We start from the raw sequence: 21,323 nt of genomic DNA, 5'->3' as shown, positions 1-21,323 counted from the left end.
CCAAGATCAAGGCTGGCAGTCTGCGGGGGCCAGAAGAGTTGGCGCCGAAACACGCACGGCTGACACTAATGCACTATCGCCCCAGCCGGGAGCGCGACGTGGCAAATCAGGCGGTCCTGCGCTAAAATCCAGAGTGATACGAGCGGGACGAATGCCCTCACTTCCTCGAGATGATATCAAGATTGTGATCAGGCCGCGAGGTGGACTCAATATCTCCAAGATTGGCGTTGTTACGGTGGCTGACGCAATACTCGCCGCCACTGGCATCAGTCAGGAAGATCTATGCCAAGATACTCTATGCCCGAATCTACAGCAAAATATTATGGTTGCTAGTACTCCCAAGCGCGAGAATGCGAACCGCTACGTCCGGATGAAGCAGATGTTCATCTCGGGCAAGGTATATGAGCTCAGTGCCTACGAGACGGCCCCGCACTCCACGTGCAAGGGAGTGATCCGCAACATCCCTTTTCAAGACGGCCCTGACATCATCGATGCCAAGATTGTCAACACCAATAATCCACTCGCCTTAGCAGCGAAGAGAATAGCTCAAACTGGCACGGTCATCGTCGCGTTCGACGGGCATCGTGTACCGGACTTTGTCAGGTATGGACCGTTACTCATGCAGTGCTCACTCTACCGCAAGCAACTCGACGTGTGCTATACGTGCGGCCGCCTCGGTCATCGCGCCGACGTGTGTCCCAATCCAGCTGACGCTATTTGCCGTGGCTGTGGTGCCCCTAGTCCCGATGAGCAGCATCCGTGCACCCCCAAGTGTAAGCTTTGTGGTAGCCAGCATCTCACGGCTAATAAGGACTGTGCTCAAAGATTCAAGATCCCATACATCGTGCGTCGTCGTCGCAGTGAGCGCGCCAAGATGGCCGGTGCCGTGTTACCGTCCCCTCATCAGCGCTCGGACACTGCGGAACTCGTCCAGGCTTCGTCCACTCCGGGTGCTCAGCGCAGAGGACGCTCCCGTTCCAGGGGCCGCTCGAGAGTCCGTTCCGTATCCAGGGGCCACTCCGCCTCCAGGGCACGTTCCGGCTCCCGCCGTGGGTCCAGAGGACGGGCCTGTTCCCGGGGACGCTCCGGTTCTCGGCCTCGCTCCAGCTCCAGGCCGGGGCGCGACACGTCGAGGCGGACCAGGTCCCGCTCCCGCACGCCCACCGCCCTTAGAAGCAAGTTCACGCTCTCCTGGGCCGACAAGGTTCGAGGGGGACGTGAGGGTCCAAGAGGTGACGACCCGCTTCGCGATTCGCACCACGCACACGAGCTCGAGGAGTTGCGACGAGTTAACGAGCAGTTGAGGAAAGAAAACGCGCAGGTTAGACAAGAAATGTGCAGGCTAGCTGCGGAGATGGCGGAGATTAGGAAACTCGCGCTTTCACCCTCCTCGCCGCAACCCCCCTTGGTCCCGGTCGCCGTGGATACTTCCGAGACATCCCACTCGGCGCGCGTGCCCAAGCGTCGAGCGGTAGAGAACAGAGAGGAAGACGAGACTATAAAATTGCTCTCAGAACTCAAGAATGCTTTCGCCAGCATGCAGGCTAGCTTAGCGAAGGTCCAGGAAGCTATATCGCACCCGAAAATGGGCTTAGGTGCACTCAGTGAACGGATAAGCAAATTAGAGGAGGTCTATGCCAGGAGAGAACCCAGCCCCGCTCCTTCGCAAGTCGCAGCACGACGTCATGTACTAGCACCACCGACGGAGGGCGCGATTCTCAGGGCCGTTCAAGCCTCCTCTCAGCCTAGCCATGGATAGTGCGGACGAGAACTTTAGTATTTGGCAATGGAACTGCGGAGGGTTTCCCAACAAGAAGCCGCTTCTGCAGCAATATTTAAGAACTCTCACGGTTAAGCCCCAAATCATCGCTATTCAGGAAGTTGCAACTAGTACTCCTATCAAACTCGCAGGTTATCTGGTAGTATCCTCACATTCAGGAGGTAGGGGAGTTGCTACCCTTGTCAGCAAAAGGTACAATTGCCTCTTTCGCGACCTCGGCCCAGTTGGTGATGACATCGAGTACGTCATGACTGAAATCCTCATGAACCCACCCAGAAAGGGCCTCAGAAGAAACAGCCTTTATATCCTCAACGTATACTGCAGCCCCAGCTACCGCAAGGCGAGGGCGAACTCTCTCCTCAAGAGGGCCGTCAGCCTGGCCGGTGGGCACCCCCTTGTCATCGTCGGGGATTTCAACGCTCCACATAGGGTGTGGGGGTACACCCATGACACGCCCAAGGGACGCGAACTGTGGCAGACTGCGATGGAACTGGACTTGACCCTTATCACCGATAAGGACTTCCCCACTAGGAGAGGCAACTCCGCATGCCGGGACACTACCCCAGACCTCTCTTTTGTCAAGAACGTAGGGGAGGTCAAGTGGGTCAACACGGCTCTAGACCTCGGAAGTGACCACTACGTCATCGAAGTCTCCCTCCCGATAGCCCGCTATAAGACGAGGAAATTCAAGCTGATCGACTGGGACGTTTTCCGCAAGATCAGAGCCGAGCGCGCACCGATGGCGGAGACAGATTTTGAAGGTTGGTGCAAAGGGATAAGGGATGACGCCGCGGCGGCAACCAAGGAGGTCGTCACTGAGCTCGACGTTGACAAGATGGATAGCAGATTGGCGCACCTGCTGGACGCCAAGCAAGCCCTCCTCACGAGATGGAAGGGGCAGAAGCATAACAGGCGGCTCCGCAAGAAGGTTTCGGAAGTTAACAGGGAGATCGAACATCACTGCAAGAACCTGTGTAAGCAACAATGGGATGAGCTCTGCGAATCCGTCGAGGGTCAGCTCAGATCAGGCAAGAGCTGGGGTCTGCTCAAACACCTTCTCGATGAGGGCAGCACCAGATCCAGCCAGAGACGATCCCTCGCGCGAGCCATCCACCTCGCTACGGACTCTACCCCGGACGTGGCGATTGTCGACAGGCTCATAGACAAGTACCTGCCGGTCGCGGATAGCTCTGACCCTACCCAGTTCCCGGACTACGCGGGGTGTGCGGTGCCGGAGTTGGACCAGGACTTTACCGCGGCCGAGATCCGAGATGTCCTCTTCTCACTCAACGTTAAATCTGCCCCTGGTCCAGATGGCGTCACTAACAGGATGCTGAGGAATCTCGATGATGAGTCGATCGACTTCCTCACTGAAAGGATTAATGAAGTCTGGCGCAGTGGACAGGTCCCCACACAGTGGAAGGCGGCCTGCACGGTACTCATCCCCAAACCCGGAAAACACAACGAATAGAGAATCTAAGACCAATTTCCCTGACGTCCTGCGTTGGTAAGGTTGCAGAGCATGCCCTACTCAACCGGCTCAAGGTGCACATCGAGGCCAATTACATGTACACCCACAATATGATTGGTTTCAGAGCCGGCCTCTCGACACAGGACGCCATGAAGCTGATAAAGCATCAGATCATCGACCGGAGCACGGGAGATACCAGAGCCATCCTTGGACTAGACCTGCAGAAGGCATTCGACAATATTTCACACGAGTTCATTCTCCAGTCTATTGCCGGCCTCGGGCTCGGGAAGAGGGTCTACGACTTCGTCCGATCCTTCCTTAGCCAGAGAACTGCCAAGCTCAAGATCGAAGGATACCTTTCGCAAGAGATCACCCTCGGTTCACGCGGGACGCCTCAGGGCTCAGTCATCTCGCCAACATTATTTAACATCGCAATGATCAGGCTTTCTAAGGAGCTCGCGAAGATTCAAGGAATCAACCATACTATCTACGCAGATGACATCACCATCTGGTGCGTCGGCGGGAGCGACGGCCAAGTTGAAGCCGCCATGCAGAGCGCCATCGATGCGACCGAGCGCTTCCTCCGCCCCACTGGGCTCAGATGTTCTCCATCAAAATCTGAGCTACTTCTCTACTAGAAAAGACCCAGAGGTGGCGGCAATCGTGATTGGAAACCGGCGTCCGAAAGCGAAATACGGCTTTTCACTGGTGACGGGTCTCCGGTGCCTAGAGCGGACTCACTCCGAATATTGGGGATGTATATCGAGTCTAACGGTTCCAATGGAACCGCACTCAGAAAGATCACCGCCAAGACGGAGAGTGCTCTCGGCCTCATTCGGAGGATCGCCAACAGGCACCGGGGAATCAAGGAAGAAAATCTCATCCGCATTATACATGCTTTTGTTCTCTGCCACCTTTCATACTCGGCGGCCATGCATAATTGTCATGTGGCTGAGAGAAACAAGCTCAATTCACTCATAAGAAAGGTTTTTAAGCTTGCCCTCGGCTTGCCTGCAAGCACCCAAACCGAAAACCTGTTGAAGCTTGGAGTCGACAACACGCTCGAAGAGATTATCGAGGCACAAGAGCACTCACAGCTGCTCAGGCTATCCGGCACCCCGACGGGCCGCAAGATACTCGACGAGATGGGCCTCAATCCTGTCGACCAGTGCCCTGACGCCATGCGGATTCCCAGCGACATCAGGTCTCAACTGCACATCGTGCCCCTGCCCCGCAATATGCACCCCGCAAACAACGTCGGCAGACGTCGGGCCAGGGGTAGAGCTCTACTCGAGCATGTCCGCATAACCACATTGAGACAAGCTTCGTGGATGCCGCGGCATATGTCCAACAAGAGGCATTCGCCGTCTCCATCGTAGACTCCAATTCAAGGCTCACTTGCTGCGCTACGGTACGCACTTCAAGGCCCGTGGTAGCCGAACAGGTTGCAATCGCGCTGGCTGTGCTCGATGGTCGCAGAGAGGCAATATATAGTGATTCCAAGGCAGCCATTAAGGCCTACCAAACCGGTATGGTCTCCCCCCAGGCCCTCCGCATTCTCCAAAGCGCCAAAAGTATCTCTCCGCATTCTTTATTTTGGTTTCCCGCTCACTTGGGGTCGATTGAGGGTTCTTCCTCTAACCCTAACGAGGGCGCACACGAGGCCGCGCGAGGACTCACTGACAGCGCCGCCTCAGCAGTCCCTCAGCCCCGCGGGGAACCCTTGCTTACGTTTAATGAGATCACCACGCACTACTATCTGTCAAGACGGGTCTTCCCCCTGCCGCACCCCGCCTTATGTAGGGCGCGGGCGGTTACCCTTCGACTTTTACAAGCCCGTGCGTACCCTAACCTCGCGGTTTTTCATGCCATATACCTCGAAAGATATCCCAGTGCGGACTGCCCTGCCTGTGGACTAAGGGCAACATTGGACCATGTGTTGTGGGAGTGTGAAGCCATCGGCTCCTCCTTCAGCGAGGATAGGTGGGCTGCGCTCTTGGGCAGCCCCTATATCAACGACCAAACCCTGGCCGTACAGAGTGCCCGCGATCGGGCCGTCAAACTCGGCTTGGCGGTCCCTACGTGGGACTAGCCGGGTGGCGCGGGGTCTCCCCTGCGTCTTCTCTGGACCAAAATAAAGTTACTTCACTCACTCACTCACTCACTCACTCACCGGGTACAATGTGTAAACTTTACAGTGACAGGCCTTCGAATCTGTAAAATCTGCAAGTCGTTAAAACGTTCTGTTCCACCTTTAGCGAAATAAGGATTTCTTTTTTTTTCAAGAAATTCGTGCTAAATTTACGAAGGTTGATTACGTTTCACGCAGTCATATTTATACCTCATATAAAGATGTTGCTAAATGCTAAAGATAGTCCTACACCCCCCCCTCCCCCCTCCTAGTCTGCCCTTATCTGAACACACTCTGATGTTGTTGCGCAACAGTCTTTCCTGAAAAAAATACGCATAAATCTTGCAGATTGCGTGAAGCCTACTGCCAGGAGAACAAGACATATAGCTGAGCATTCACTGACACCGATTTTAGCAAGAACAAATATATATAAGAACAGCTTCTTCCCCAGGACAGTGAAAGCGGGAAACAAACTTCCATCCACAGCGTTTAAATCTAACAATTTTCTGGAAGAGCTAGAATCTTGTTTTATTTAACGGATAAAAAATATAATTTTTTTCTATATTTTACAATATTATCGTATATTCGTGCATAGCTGCGGATTATCTTGTCAGCACCTTAAGTATTCTGTTGTGTATCTTCCACTTTAGCTAATTTGTGTGGCATATCTTATATTTGCGTAAGTCCATGTACGCCACCCTTACTACGGCCGAGGAATTGACCTAAAATAATTATCACAAACAAACAAACAAACGAACGAACGAACGAAAAAAAAAAGAAATCGAAAGTCCCGCAGCAGACGAAAACCGTGCCAACGTCAATCACGTATGGTATAACGCTTCGTGTCTGCTTTCTCACGACCAAACTCTATGCTCACAACCACCTGCAGGCATAGCTCGTCGCGTGCGGTTTCCTGTAGATGTCGCGAAAAAAAAAAAAAAAAAAACGTTGGCGCCCGTCCGAACCATGTCGCGTACGAGCGCAAGGCAATTAACCTTGCTCTGACGCAGTACCACGTCACCGCGTGCATGGCCGTTCTCCTTATAAGGATGCCAGCCGGAACGAGCGCTCTCTCTCTCTCTCTCTGCAAACAATCTTCGATGAGGAGCGGCCTCTGCCCGAGCGCCGGCCATCGCCCCTGGATGATGCTGACGTCTGCTGCCTGAAGCCTACTCTCCCTTTCCCCCTCTATCCTCTCATCTTTCTTTCCCCGCCCCCATTCCCCATTACGCTGCGCCGTGCTCCCATATGGGCTGCAGAACTGAGCGTATTTTCCCTCTCATCAAATCGCCAAGAGGAGCGGATGCAGCCATTGCAACGACGAGTGTTTGCGGTACGCGGGAGAGGATTCCGCTTTGTGTAGCTTGCGCCTGCAGGCTCTCTCTCCGCATCCGGGTATACAACCTTCGTAACTGGGAACGATTGCCTTTTTGCTTTGGAGCTTTATTTTTTTTTCTTGTAGTAACGGACGAGGAATGAAAAGCGGTGACAATGTGTGCTGCAGTACACAGTTCGCTGAAGGCGTTTGCGTCATTTCATCCGCGTCCTCGGCGTACGTTTCACGATTTAACGCATTTCAACAACGCGCATATATGGTTAATCGACTTGGTATGCACAGTCATGCCAGCAGCACCCCCCTCCCCCCTAAAAGAAGAAGAAGAAGAAGAGAGCGATAGTACTAGATGTAAAGGCGGTGCCATTTTAAGCATCTTCTCCGAGATTCGGAGATGATGTAGGTAAAACGTAACTGCGTTACTATTTGATAATATGGAGGTAGGCTACCGTGGAAATTGCTTTTCTGTTCCCTACTTCAGCACTAATTTATTAACGAAGCTCGTAACAAGTAGCTTAGGCCAAATGTATAATTGCTATAGCTTGCCTCTGTCTTTTCTGGGCGTCCAGTAGAGAATGGTGCAGTACGTGATAGGTGGGGTGGGTGCGCGGTGTGGAGGGGGGGAGTAGGTCTATAAGCCCAAACATACCTGCACTTCGACGCCTTTCACTTGTTAATGCTAGTTCCGCACTAACTAGCGACAAAGTAACCAAGCGTATCAAATGGAATATGTTATCCATAGTGCGAATGATGTCACCTTCCAGTTGCGGTATAGTAAGTAATATCTTATCATACCAATATTCACGTACGGGGCAGAAATACGAAAAGGGTTCTACTTAAATTGAGGACGACGCAACGAGCTGTAGAAAGAATGATGGGTGTAGTGTTAAGGGATAAGAGCAGATTGGGTGAGGGAATAAACGTGAGGTAATGACATCTTAGTTGAAATCAAGAAAAAGAAATGGGCATGGGCAGGTCATATAATGAGGAGGGAAGATAACCGATGGTTATTAAGGGTTGCGAATTGGATTCCAAGGAAAGGGAAGCGTAGCAGGGGGCGACAGAAAGTTAGGTGGGCGGATGAGATTAAGAAGTTTGCAGGTACAACGTGGCCACAATTAGCACATGACCGGGGTAGTTGGAGAAGTATGGGAGAGGCCTTTGCCCTGCAGTGGGCGTAACCAGGCTGATGATGATGATCTTATCCTAAATGAAGGCACAGGAAGCTTCTCTTACTCGTGCGCGCCCTTAGCTTTAAGGCAGGTCGCGCTGTTGCAAACTACCTTTTGCTTCATGGTTATCCACGGTTTCTACAGGAGAGCACATGCTATGAGGAAAATCTGGAGCGTTGGGACGGAAGCGGTTGGGAGAGGAGGATTACCCACCGTGCTTGCATAGTGAGGTCGCGGGATCAAATCCCGGCCACGTCGGCCACATTTCGATGTGGGCGCAATGCAAAAACACCCGTGTACTTAGAGAGAGAGATAGATAGATTTGCCACTGCAGGGTTGAAGGTTAGGGCAGGCAGGCCTATAGGCCTGATGGCTCCCAGGTGGGGGCGACATCTTGAGCCCACGAGACGAGTGCCAGTTGTGTTTTCTTGTTTGCTTTTGTCAGCAGCTGGTTCCAACCCTCCTTGGAGGGAGCTGGCAGTAATGATTGTGGCGGAGGGTTACTCTCGCATCCCCAAAGAATGTGTGCCCGAGTGGCGAACACTCAGATTTATGTGCACGTTAAAGAACACCAGGTGGTCAAAACTAATCCGGAGTCCCCACACTACGGCGTGCCTCATAATCAGACATTGGCTTTGACACGTAAAGACACGATAACTTGATTTGGGAGAGGAGGGGAAATGAATTGCACGTCTTTTCGAGGCGTCTTTAAATGAGCTCCCCCTGGTGGCCGCGCCACAGTCTCGTCTGGACCGCCCGGAGATACAGCACCAGGAAGCCGTTGGAATGATCCTTAGCCTGCCGAGGACCTCACACGTTGCTACCACGTTGGCCAGGGCCAAGACGTGGCCGCTGTCCCTGCTCCTGATACATCACGTCGGCAGGCTACACCACGCCCAAGTTTGCCCAAGGTGGCGCTGATTTGTCCGCAAGGTTGTGGGGCCGACCGAAATCGCGCTTGGGCAGCCTGTGCTGCAGTTGCTTGCGAGGAGGTTGTCGGCCGTTCTCCCGCGCTGACCGTCCCAACATCTTCTCCACACCGATGACGTGCACAGCTCAACTGCAGACAAAGGACGGAAAGGGACGACGGAGACAAGCGCTAACCTCCAGCTGAACATTATGCAAACACGCATACATACATGTATAAACCAAGCACACGCGCGACATCATCATTGATTATACCAACTAGCCAGGCCTCAAACTTTCCTGCGTATGCCATCGGCGGTTGGAAGTGTCCACCATCGCTGGATGTGACTTTCGAAATGGCGCGGTCCCCAACGGCGTCCTGTACCATGGCGTATGACGTCCCCGCCGCAGGACCAGCTGGACAGACACATCTATCCCGGGCGCGTATTTTGCTTTCCCCGAATGATTCCACACGCGAGAGCACAAAAAAGGATGGCGAGGAGGACGGCGCAACTGCCGCCGGGCGCCCTTGCGCACGTTATGCGCACGCTTGGCTCTCGCCATGAGGTCATGTGTTGCCTGCTCGGCTCTTCCCATGACTGCCGGCAACCCCCTACAAAGCAGCTGACGCGCGCACGCGGTTTTCGCCGACGGCTTCACGCGCGCGCGTTTTGCTTGAGAGTGCTAGTGCGGATGCTGGGTGCCCTGTTTCGGCGCCACCTGTTTCTTACGCGCTACTAGTGGATCAGACTTGCTGAACGTTGTTTGTGTTTTCAGTGGCAAGCATTAGAAATCTATTCGTCTCTATAACCAACACGGGTCCGAGTGGCATGGCGGGCTCCTGGACATTCTCGTGCGAGCTAGACGCCAGTTCGAACTGCCCAGCGAGCGTCAAGTGCCTCCGTGTTGACCTCTGCACGGCCGAAGACGCGTACGAGTGCATCTCCAGCTACAGTCACACTACCAATACGACATGGATTGTCGACTGGGAAGAATATGCTGAATGAAAGGGAATGTTTTAATTTCTTACTCGGGTTTCTTTCGATGGCGCCTTTCAGGCAAGAAGTCGCGATAGCAGCAGCATAAATTTTCATTTACGGAAGCTCTTTTCACTACTTCTAGCGTGTGATGAATGCAACTATTCAAACGTGTCCTTCGCGCCAGTCCGAGTGTTAGCCGCGAATGTAATGCGCCGGTTTTCACGTACTTCAACGCTGCCCTTCGCGCCGCTCCGAGTGCCAGCTGTGAATTTATTGCCGTAAGGTTTTCAGGATTTTAACTACTGAATAACTCACCGTCGCTGATAATGTCAGACAATGTGACGTATGGCGTAGCAAATATTGTGAAGCCCCTTCATAAGAGAACATCTGAAGTATTGTATTGCTCCGTTATACAAAAATAGCTCCTTCATTTTGATTGCACTGGTTTGACTTCGGTTTTAGCCATCCAGTAGATTGCACAAGAAATTTCCCCTAACTCTCTAAAGGCTTTATTGCTCTGCCCTGCATACAATCGCATTATTTTTCATGTAGTGATATAGCCAGCGTAAAGCAAAATTTGTGATATGGTAAGGCAAACAGGAACATCAATTATATTTCAATCCAAAGACAAAAAAATTTGCAATGGCGAATCATATGCATTTTAAGTAGAAGCATGTGTTTCTCCTCTTCAATTGTACATAGTGAATTTAGAACACCCCAAATAAAGCACTTATCTGACGTGGCTGTTGTCTATTGAAGTCGTATATAGCAGATATACTTCTTATGGACAGTATCTCTAAATCTCAGCCAGGTACGAGTGTGGCATGCTTATTGTTGTGTGGTTTCTGTAGCACAAACCAAACTTACCAAGCTATCAGTAGCAATTTGCATCGACAGCTGCCAAGGAATGGCAGGGAAGCAGAGCAAATTATTTCTTAACGACAAGGTACATACAGTCGGCCTACATTGGAGCACCGAGTTTGAGGCAAATCTAGTCGAAAGTATGAGCTTCTCTGCCATAGCGGCTATGCTGAATAGGAAACCAGTCACAGATGGCAGATATAGCATTCAGTAATCTAAAATCTCAAGTTCACTGGTCAGGAAGGCTGGCTGTCAAGGCTATACTGCGGGCAACAACCAGATGGCTGTTCACAAGGATACCTATGAAAAAATATTGGCTTCTGCAGTGGACCAGCTGTAGTGAATGCAGTAAAATTTATAAAGTAGATCTGTACAAATAGTACACGCATTTTTACAGGCATTTGCCACTGTTATAAAGCGCACTTCAACATATGAAGTATGGACTACTACTAACACGCATCGTCTTTCAAAATGAATATTTGGGGCATTACCACAAGTTAGGGAGCAAAGTCATGCTGACATAAATTATAGCGCACACAAGCCATTTATTTTCATGTAAGACTGGTCTCCTACATGAAGGAAAGGTGTGTATCAACGTCATTCTCTTCCTGAACAACCTCTCGTCCTGTTCTTCATGAAAGTTTAAACAATCCCCCATTGTTGGAAATCTGTTCGAACAGAAATTTCAACATTCACCTATTGTACATAATTTATACAATCAGTAGCCACACACAGCACTATTCACGAGATGTGTACATTTTGGACCATTGATTCCACTTTGACGAATCTATTAATCTTATTGAAAATGGTGGGAAAAAAGAATGTTGCTCAAGAAACTAACATTGGCTAGTCCTTTCTGTTCTGTTGCTTGAGGTGTTTTGCTGTAGTAATTTCATTAAAAAAAGCTTCTGCTCCTTTCCAGGTAGTTTGCATTTAGTGTACAAAACCAACATAAACAGCAGAGCATCTCGCTCATGCTATGCATTTGAAATACCAAAGCACATAAGTGTTTAAGTTGCAAAAAAATGTTCGGGGTATCTTATTTATTTATTGCCAAAATTTTCCATAAATGCAAATTGTCAGACAACACCAGACCCTCCCTGATTGTAGACACGCTGCGCACGAGGGAGTGCGGCCTCTGTAAATCAGAAGGCAGGTCAGGTGAAAAAGTTCTTTCCTTGGGGCATTTCATGATGATCGATTTTAGGGCATCACAGGAAAATGTTAGAAGTACTGAAGCAACACTGCCACGACATTTTTCATTTATTTATTGCTCTCATAGACACTTCTCAGGTCATTAACAATAGCAGGAGGCTTCATCCGCTCTACCAAGCAAGAGCGCCCCTAAAAATACAAAATGTGCACCTCCTCCTCCGCCCTAGTTTATTGCTTCAAGTGACATGAAAGTGACCGATGGTAACTTTTCATCAAAAACCAACAATTCCTTTGACATAGTATAGTAAACAGACATCTGAGAGTAAGCACGCATCAGGCCAGTGTGTGCCCCTTTTCAAATGTAACCTCCTTTAGGCCCCATGGATATCGGTGACCAGCCAGTGTAACACCATTTTAAACAGTATTCGTCACTTATAACGCTGGTTGGTTCTCTGGTGAACTCCCCTCACAATCCTTACCCAAGTGAAATTCAAAGGAATGAGGTCAGGACGAGGGTCTGTGATAGGCAATGCAAGGGTTGCCATGGAGGCAGACAGAGCAGTGACAATAAATCGTGACTCGTTCCACACATTTGACTTTGAACTACGTCCCATTTTTGAAAGATGTTGCATACCTCCTCCACAAGCCAAAACAGGAAGCAGAAGCACAAATTCTTTTGGCAGGACCTTGGGATATTTCATGGCTATCAAAGCAGAACCAGTTTTGCCAGATCAAAGTGAGACTTCATGGTCGGCACAAAGTGGCCTGTCTGCCAGAAAGCATTGTCAAGAAGGACAAGTTGGTCAACTGCTTACGACTGGCACTAACCGTTCAACAGGCGCTAGTTCAGTACATTTCTTCTACACCGCGCAGCACTCTGTATGTATGTCCTCATTCTTTCTGCCATCCATGTTTTATCTGAGCTTTACTTAAGATGTTCAAGCAGGATAATGGAATCCTTAAAGGGACACTAAAGGCAAAGAACAATTAACAATGTAGTTGAGGCATTTGATAAGGCTATTCAATTGGGAGGGCTTGGGCAAACGATATGACTTGTTCGGAGTGAAAATCACAAGCAAGCACTGCCACATCCTAGAGGGTTGACGGGAAGTTTGATTATTCGAAGCATCCCCAAAAGACAGTGCATAATGGCATGACCCACCAATGCTATTATCATTTTCTGGTAATGCTTAGTTAATTCCATGCACTTTACTATTCGTGAAACACCGCTCAGTATCCTTAACTGAAGTGACAATTCAAGTTAAACGACTATGCAATGTGCTGTTGCACGACGAACACTTGGTATGGCTGCAGCACAGCAAGAGTAGTTTGTATGCCCTCCACAGGCCCTGGGCGCTGCCTGTTCAAACATTCATGAATGCTGCCTACTCTTGTGCTCAGTGCCTAGTTCCATGGGACTTCGCATGGGGCACACCACACTTCACGCTTAAGTGCAGTGCATGTGCACGCTTGGCCTTTTGATGTTTGGAGGGGCGACCCTCTCGCAGTCTGCCTGAGCCTCTACCCACACCAGGCCGACGTCTAGCTATTCCAGTCGGCTGAACTTTGATGGTGCGGCCACGCCTTCTAGCACTTGTAAAAGCAGCCTTCTGGGCAAGATAAGAGGCAATCACTTGAGGCTCCTTGTGCACTTTCTTCATTTCTGCCAGCACCTGTTCAAGTACAGTGAGATAATAGGGGTTGTCAGCAGCCAAGGAGTAGTAGCGCCACTCCTCCTCCTGGATTTGTTTGAGCACCTCGGCAGCATCCTGGGCAAAAAAATAAATAAAACAAAACACAAAAATTAAATACACTGCCCCACTGTTTGCTAAATTATAATAGCCTTTCCATCCTCATTTATGCTACATAAGTCTCTCCCATCTAGAATCTTCCCTATGCTTGCTGCTGAGTTGATGTATGGTGACCAGATATTTAAAGTTAAGTCTGAACTCACGCGCAAGCTGTAAAGATTCTACGCACTCGCACAGTGTGAGCACTGAGCCCATCATGACCTGTTAGTAGGAAGAATTAGAGCACTTCACCACAGGAGAAGCCACTCGTACTCTGGCGTGCGTTTCACTGCACATACTTTATGTCCCCAGGACTACACAGTCATCCTCATTACTAACACCTCTGACATTTATACCAACTGTTCATGACAATCATGCGGAACAATTCAAATATATTTCCCACTCTTTCAATTCTTGCTACACTAGTATATGCTGACACCAAGTTTAGCAGGCTTCTCTAGGATGAAAAAAATCACAAGTAGTACTGTATGTAATGCGATGAGGCTAACTAAAACTGCTGCAGTTCACCAACATAGGATTCAGAGGAATAATACGAAAATACTTGGCTTTGCAGAAAAATAATGTACTGCAGCTCATTAACAGCACTGCTGAAATTATCACTGACATAATACTGAGCTTTTCAACGTTTAAAAAGGTCGTGTATAGACCATATCAGCACAAAAATGTGCAAACATAGTTCATTTGGCTGTGTTATTAAGGAAAAAAAATCGGACCACTACTTTATTGCTATAGCAGTTTCAGGAGATGCTGTTGCTTTAACCGAAACAAAGAGTGTAGAGAAATATGTTTTGAATTCTAATGACGTAGATAAACGTGTGAGAACATTTAACTGGGACTCCCTAAGGCGGCACAGCCACCTAAAGGCTTACGAACTATTTGTAGAGGCCGTTACAGAGATGTACCTTTGCTCCGAAAAGAAAATAAAGCTTAAGAAAAGAAATAAAAAAGAGCCCGTGGATTGATAACGAAATAATGGAGCTTTGCAGCATTAAAAGCAAACTCCTCAGAAAATGCCAAGATAAACCCGGCGACGCTCTTGCAAGAGAAGAATTTAGACAGATGAGAAACAAAGTAAACGGAAAAATTAGACTAGCTAAGAAGCGCTACCACACAGGCAAGTTTGCAGCTTGCAGTTGCAATACCGGTGAAACGTGGAACTTGGTTAACCTTCTAATAGGGAGACCTGAAAGAAAGAGTATATTGATAATACTCTTGCGGACGCCTTTCTCGAGTGACCTGCTGTCCAGATAGCGAATTATATTAACAAACACTTTATCGAGTCAGTAAACATCATCACAAATGGGTGCATACCAACAAATCTCCAAAACAATGTTACGTTCTCTAACATTCATACTGCTTTTCTGCCTACTGTTGATGAAGCAGAATTGTGGGATATAATACGATCCATGAGCTTAACAATATCTCCAGGTTTTTATAAAATTAGGATAAGCTGCGAATTTTGATGTGCTCAAATCAATACTCCTTTACATCATAAATGAAACATTAAAAACCGGTCAGATACATGAAAACGTGAAAGTTAGCATTGCGAGAACTCTTTATAAGAAAGGATCTCGAAAACTTTACGAGAATTTCCGACCAATTTTAATTCTTTCGTCTTTGGCAAGCATATCGGTAAAGATAGTCTTATGTTAATATGGCCTCATTCTGTGAAAAGTTTTGCCTTATTAACCCAGCGCAGTTTGGCCTTCGCTCGGGGCAGAGTACTGTGGGCCTGTTGGAAGATTTTAATGACTATATCTGTAACGAAATCGATAAAAATAATGTTGTTTTGACTCTTTTTTTGACACATTAGATCATGAACGGTTACTATCAAAACTAGGCAGATGTGGTTTCAGAGGCCCGTATTACTCATTTTTTAAAAATTATTTAACAGGCAGACAGCAGTGTGTCCGTGTGGCGGAGTCCTATAGTTCTTTGTTGTGTGTTAAATCAGGGGTACCGCAAGGGTCCATATCGGGACCGCTTTTGTTTAACATTTACATGAATGATCTTGCTTGCGTACCACTTAAATCAAAAATTTATTTTTACGCTGATGATGATGATGATGATGATGATGATGTGTGGTGTTTGGTGGCGCAAGGGCCAGGTTTGGCCAAAGAGCGCCATGACAAGTGGTAGTGTTAACGATGTATTATGGAAGATGTGACTTGGTTGTAAGGTGGCCTAAAATTAGTCGCTGTAAAGTGCGTAAAATCTATGTACTATAAAATTATGGCGATGACTACGCTGATGAGATGGCTTTAGTTGTATCGAACAAACTTTTGAACGAAGCCACTAGAGTATTACAGTATGATGTCTGTAAACTACTTGATTGGTTCATTAAAAACAAAATGTTTATTAATAAATTGGACTAATCTGATATGTTTTCACAGCCCATATAAAGCGGTCACAGATATTTCCCCCGTTTATCTCCCCATCAGCGACTGACTTGCATGCTCATGTCCTCCGGTAACACTGGTAAATAACACAAAATACCTCGGGCTACACTTTGACGACACGTTGTCATGGAATGTCCGCATTGAAGAGCTCGAAAGGCGCTTATGTGTTGTGTGCGCTCAGTTGCATGCCCTAAAATCTTTCTGCGATGTAAATGTTCGTAAAATGGTTTATAAAGCACTTGGTGAATCGATCATAAGGTACGAAATAACAATTTATGGCTTTGCTTCTTCTAGTAGACTTAAGATAATTAAGCGCATCCTAAAAAAATTGCCTACAGCCTCTCGTATAGCACACTTGGTCATGGGGAAGACGTCTTGCCTAGCATGTACCAGTCAGACATATTGTTTGTCGAGCAACAAGTTTTGTTCGACGCCATGTGTAAGAGTTGTTTTTCTACTAAATTCAAAAACTTGAACGCAAAATCTCGCAGCTCACGTCAGACAGAAAAATACGTGGTACCTCGTGTGTACACAAACTACGGCAAGAGGACTCGCGCTTTCTACGTGCCGGCTAATTTCAATAAATTGAATGAGAATGATATTGCAGGAACATTTAAGGTCATGTCTGATACGTAATGCCCATAATTTTTAAACTTTTCTTCGTGATTTGAAGCATGCGAACCCGATTGTGAAGTCATCTTTAATGTCAATGTCTTTTTTTCTGTTGATGCAACATTATCTTTTGTTTCCAATATCATCTTTTTGCAATGTTATTTTTTTCCTATATTTGTTTCTTATTTATTTGTACACATATCAGTACTGCCAGCTGACTACTTAGCCTCGCACACAAGTAATGTTGCATATGCGGGCTGGATTTGTAACCATGACACAACTGGATGTAATAAAGATTATTACTATTATTATTATAAAAGAAATAAGTGATGGCATGGTAAATCAATGTTCAAGCAACTTAACTTACTGCTTCATAACCAGAAGTTGAACCAGATTCACTCTTGTTTGGTAATATTAACGACCTAATTTCAGTTATATTATGCATGCAGAAGCAGCAAGACAAGAAAAATTGCAGGCAACACACGTTTGAGAGTATTCCTATACTAACGAAAGCCGTGCAATCATACCAACTACCTAGATTGCAATACTTGATCACGGAATGTGGGGATTAAACTTTGGCAAATTTCTGAATGCAAAATTCATACAACATACCTTAAAAGCAAGCAGTTTCCTAGTTAAATACCTGGAGAAGCTTTTTGTACAAACAATGACATGAGAATTTAGGAGACAGCATTCACATTGGCCCACACTTAAAGCTTCTATGAAAGCCCCTATAAGACAGTGCGACACACACCTGGCGACGTTCGTTGGAATTGGAGCACTCCAAGTGATGTTGGTCAAGCTCTATTGGCTCATCCTGAGGCTCAGGTGCATGTTGGCTGCGTACTTCCTGAACAGTGCTGGTGGACGGAGACCTCACGGAAGCTTCCAAAGAAACTTTTGTCAGGGCACTTGTCACCCAGGGCAAGGATACCTAACTTATGCCGGTCATCGGGTTTCAGTATTGGGGCATTTGGAAATCCTCCCCCATAGATGCTATGAACCAATGCTTGATGCTTGCAGAATGCCCCTTGTTGGCCATTTCTACAAGTGCAAGTGCCGACGTCTTGCCAAACGTGATAAATCTTGCCATCTTCCTGCCCACTGGGCACCTGGTACAGGCTATCACCAAGAGCACACACCGACTGTGCAACACTTTCAGGCATCCTGTGCACAAGCTTGCTATAGAAGATTTGGTGAGCTGGCACACGGTTGTATGCATGATTAAGCAGTCTTCTCGAAAAGTAGTCCTCCCAGACTGTTGCCACAAGGTCCACAAGGGCAACTACATTATATGCCTTTTGCCTGCCAAGCACCACATCCTTCAGTACACGAATAGTCGCTTCAGCATAATTGTGTGTGTTGTGGCCTCTCGTCATAAGGCTCAACCGAAAAAAGAGCACCCACTCTTCCTTTCGTTCAAGGAATGCACGTACTCGTGTCACATATGCACGGTGAGGCTTCCCTAGCAACTCCTCAGTGGCAGTAGCTAGCTCTTCCGCTGATGACGCATACATCACCTGCAGGGGACGGAATAAATGGCTGGTATGCTAAAAGCCACATTTCGGTTGTTTATCTCACATGACTAGACACAATAAAGTGAGAATAAGCACACATCGGGCTTTGGTACCGTTCACAGCTTATTGCCAATTACTTGTTTCAGAGCACTTCTCATATGTAACACAAAATTCAGGCGTCCGCGGTGTACCGTAAGTCTGAATAGGTGAGCATGTAACCAGGCATGCTAAATTAAATATAACTTAATTAGGAAACAAGTGCATTCTGAACACAACTTGTGCTATTAAAATAATATTTTTCTGAATAATGTGGCACTGCATACTGTTTCAAGAGCGATGCAAAAGTAATCACAACAAAATTGATTATATATATAAGTTGAGAGAGTCAATTGTTCTCGTGCTAAAAATGTCGTATGCCAACAGATGTTATAGACGAACAACACAGCAGCAACTTCATCAACTTTGGCATCAGGCTCTACTGTAACCAATGCGACAATGTTTTTGAGCATTCATTGATAATCAAGAACATGAGCATGGAATTTCTTATGCCTGAATGGTGTAGAACGGGCGGAAGCAGTGAACACCATAAATGGCTGATTTACATAAGCAGGCTCAAAATGTTTTGCTGGCGCTGTAACCTGTTAGATAACATTCAAGCTTACAGAAGGCGCAGGGAGATAGGTTACTGAATTAGATAATTTTACAGCGACAAAAATATTCATCAGAATGTTTCACATTTGCACTCTGAAAATGCCTTTCTTGAATTATCACAAATGAAGTTCACACTTTTAACACTCAATGCTGTATACGTTTCCATCAAATGAAGCAGCTGTACGACATTTTTAACACAAGAAGAATCGCCACTCTCAACTTTGCATATATACATAAATAATCAATTTAGGAGGCTGACTTAAAACCATTTCCCTTTTGTTCGTGTTGCTATTACAGTCCTCCTGATGTCAGCAGTTGCTATAAGTAACATGCTGGCTTCTTGTGCAAGCTTTTTACAAGCACCCGCATTGAACAATATAGGCACTCGAAATGAAAATTCTATTTTGGGCCTGTGCTGTAAACTAAATGAAATTCTTCTGGGTCTCGGGCCATTCATGTAGTCGAAAAACACAGAAGCTGATGGCACAGCAAATCACAACACTGGCATTCACATGAACTGCTCTGCCGGTTGCGATAACTTACTTTAACATCCATGGTGCTGCACATCAGTGCAGTTGTGCTTGAACAAAACGTTTTTATTCAATTAAATTTGGCTACTCTTCTACATGCAATGCTTAAAATTGCAAGACATGCACAACTTGGCACTCAAGCCCTTACACTTTCAGCTTTACAGTTCATCAAAGGGAGCGTTATAGTGGTAATTCTTTGAAGTCAATTTTGCTTCAAGGCCATTCTCCAATTACATTGCTTAAAACTGCTTTATTGAAGTAGGTAAAGCCAAATGTGGTTTAATGCTGGCTGTCCCGTTATGTGCCTGCTAATATTTTGGTCATTGGAAGTTGTAGGTTCTTGCTTCATAACAGTGTGACCAGTGTCGAGTTTTTCACCGGTCGATCTGGAGCAGCGGCTGCAATCCTGGAGTGAGTGCTCGGATTTCACCACCCCGATTCTGCCAGCGGAGAGCAAGAGTGCTCCGCGGTGGATCATACCACAATTCTGTGCTCATATGTCACACAAACAGAGTTCAGCTCTGTCCGTCTACATGGCTACTATAGTCGCCTTCCAACAGCGAGTGGAAGTGATGTATGCTTCTCACCCTATTTCCGCCTGAACCTGCACCTCAGCAGTGGAACAAGTGAGAGCAATCTGGCACAAAGCAAGTTCATGCCACTGTAAAATTATAATGCCTAATTCAATCGCAAACATCATGCCTGATTCTATCACTATAAATAATGGTCTTTTCATTTCCACCTACATGTCATGACACGTTCTGGGTAGTTGTTACTCCATATGATATGCGAAAGCTGTACAGGGGTGCAATGACGGACAACATAGTGGAAAATCCCGGATAAGTTTTGACCACCTCGAGCCTTGTAATGAGTGCTAAAAGGTTATCACTTGCAGGAGTGTTTTTACATTTTGCTCCTATCAAGGGGCTGCAATTTTGGGTTCAAATACACAACCTTTTGTGCAGTACGGTAGCCACTGAAGCAGTGCCGCAAGCAAAGTTGAGATAATCCACATCATAGCATTGTGCATCACTCTAACGCACCTTCTGGAATGCTGTCATCAGTTCCCGTCTCTCGTCACGAGTGATGCTGCTGCTTGATGCATGGAGCCACCGCCATTCCGCCTGGGCCACGTGGAAATGGCACAGAAGTTGAGTTGCTTCTGACCATGTTGCTTTCAGAGCTGCTTTTTCTGCCGATGAATTGTCAGTCATGAATGACTGTGGGGTCTGGAAAATATAATTGAACATATTGGCACTTTTTTCTGATTGAAAAGCAGTAAACTCCTTTATACTATCAAGGTTATTTTGTAAATGTGATTCATTTTTGGTTGACAGATAAAAAAACTGATTTGACCTTGGATTAGGATGTACCCCTCCAAGCAAATTTCACTGCACCAGTGGTGTGTACAAAGGCTGTTAGTCTCAGCGCCTCACAGACTGATTGGCAGGTATGATTGTAAACCCCTCTATTTTGCTTTACTATTATGTATACATGCTTCACTATTATTTAGTTTTGTCAGTTCTCCTGAAATTATCTGACTTAACTGTATCAAAAGACATACTTCAATTAAACTTCTGCCATTGAATTACGAGTGCGAATTAAAGGTGCTCTTTTGCAAGCATATTACAGAACCTGATTATTGCACAATGTCAGATGTGGTGCTCAGAAGAAATTTGATATATTTTCTTTTCATTTACAACCCACTCTAATCGTTTTAGTAATTCAGACTTTTACATCAGCCCAGTTGTACTTTAAAAGTATAGCTTACTTACATGTAAGCCACCAAAACAGAATGGATATTTCTGTTTCAAGAGGCCAAATGCTGTCTTGTAGCTTTCCGTTGTCTGGGAATTGTGCATAAGCACAGCGATCGGTATAGCACCGACTGGAGTAGCTGTGAGCACTACTGTAACGGTAGCCTGTGACTCGTCACAGGAAGCTGTTGAGTCCAAAAAGATGATCTCGTTTGCAGCTTCCAAGCCTTGCGTCCGCTGCATGATTCTAGTAACAG

The 21,323-nt window shown here is 46.9% G+C and overlaps 1 protein-coding gene across 1 annotated transcript; it reads right to left on the bottom strand.

Annotated features, from left to right (window-relative positions):
• Positions 1–12,929: 12,929 nt before the first annotated feature.
• Positions 12,930–20,523, bottom strand: LOC142591346 (uncharacterized). The gene is made up of 4 exons (XM_075703671.1): positions 20,353–20,523; positions 17,492–18,131; positions 17,366–17,457; positions 12,930–13,558 (listed from the first exon to the last, which is right to left on the bottom strand). The coding sequence occupies exons 1-4, from the start codon at positions 20,521–20,523 to the stop codon at positions 13,187–13,189; spliced, it is 1,275 nt and encodes a 424-aa protein (XP_075559786.1). The 3' UTR covers positions 12,930–13,186.
• Between the last annotated feature and the right edge of the window lie 800 nt (positions 20,524–21,323).

This window comes from Dermacentor variabilis, chromosome 8 (assembly GCF_050947875.1).
Source record: "Dermacentor variabilis isolate Ectoservices chromosome 8, ASM5094787v1, whole genome shotgun sequence".
Classification (NCBI taxonomy): domain Eukaryota; kingdom Metazoa; phylum Arthropoda; class Arachnida; order Ixodida; family Ixodidae; genus Dermacentor; species Dermacentor variabilis.
This window is presented reverse-complemented; position numbering and strand designations above follow the sequence as displayed.

Excerpts from the sequence above, each read along its gene's own strand:
- LOC142591346 (XM_075703671.1), bottom strand. The coding sequence starts at position 20,523 with ATGACTGACAATTCATCGGCAGAAAAAGCAGCTCTGAAAGCAACATGG. Across the intron at positions 18,132-20,352 it reads TGATGACAGCATTCCAGAAG|GTGATGTATGCGTCATCAGC; the intron begins GTGCGTTAGAGT and ends CGTCCCCTGCAG. Across the intron at positions 17,458-17,491 it reads AAGTTTCTTTGGAAGCTTCC|TACGCAGCCAACATGCACCT; the intron begins GTGAGGTCTCCG and ends CTGTTCAGGAAG.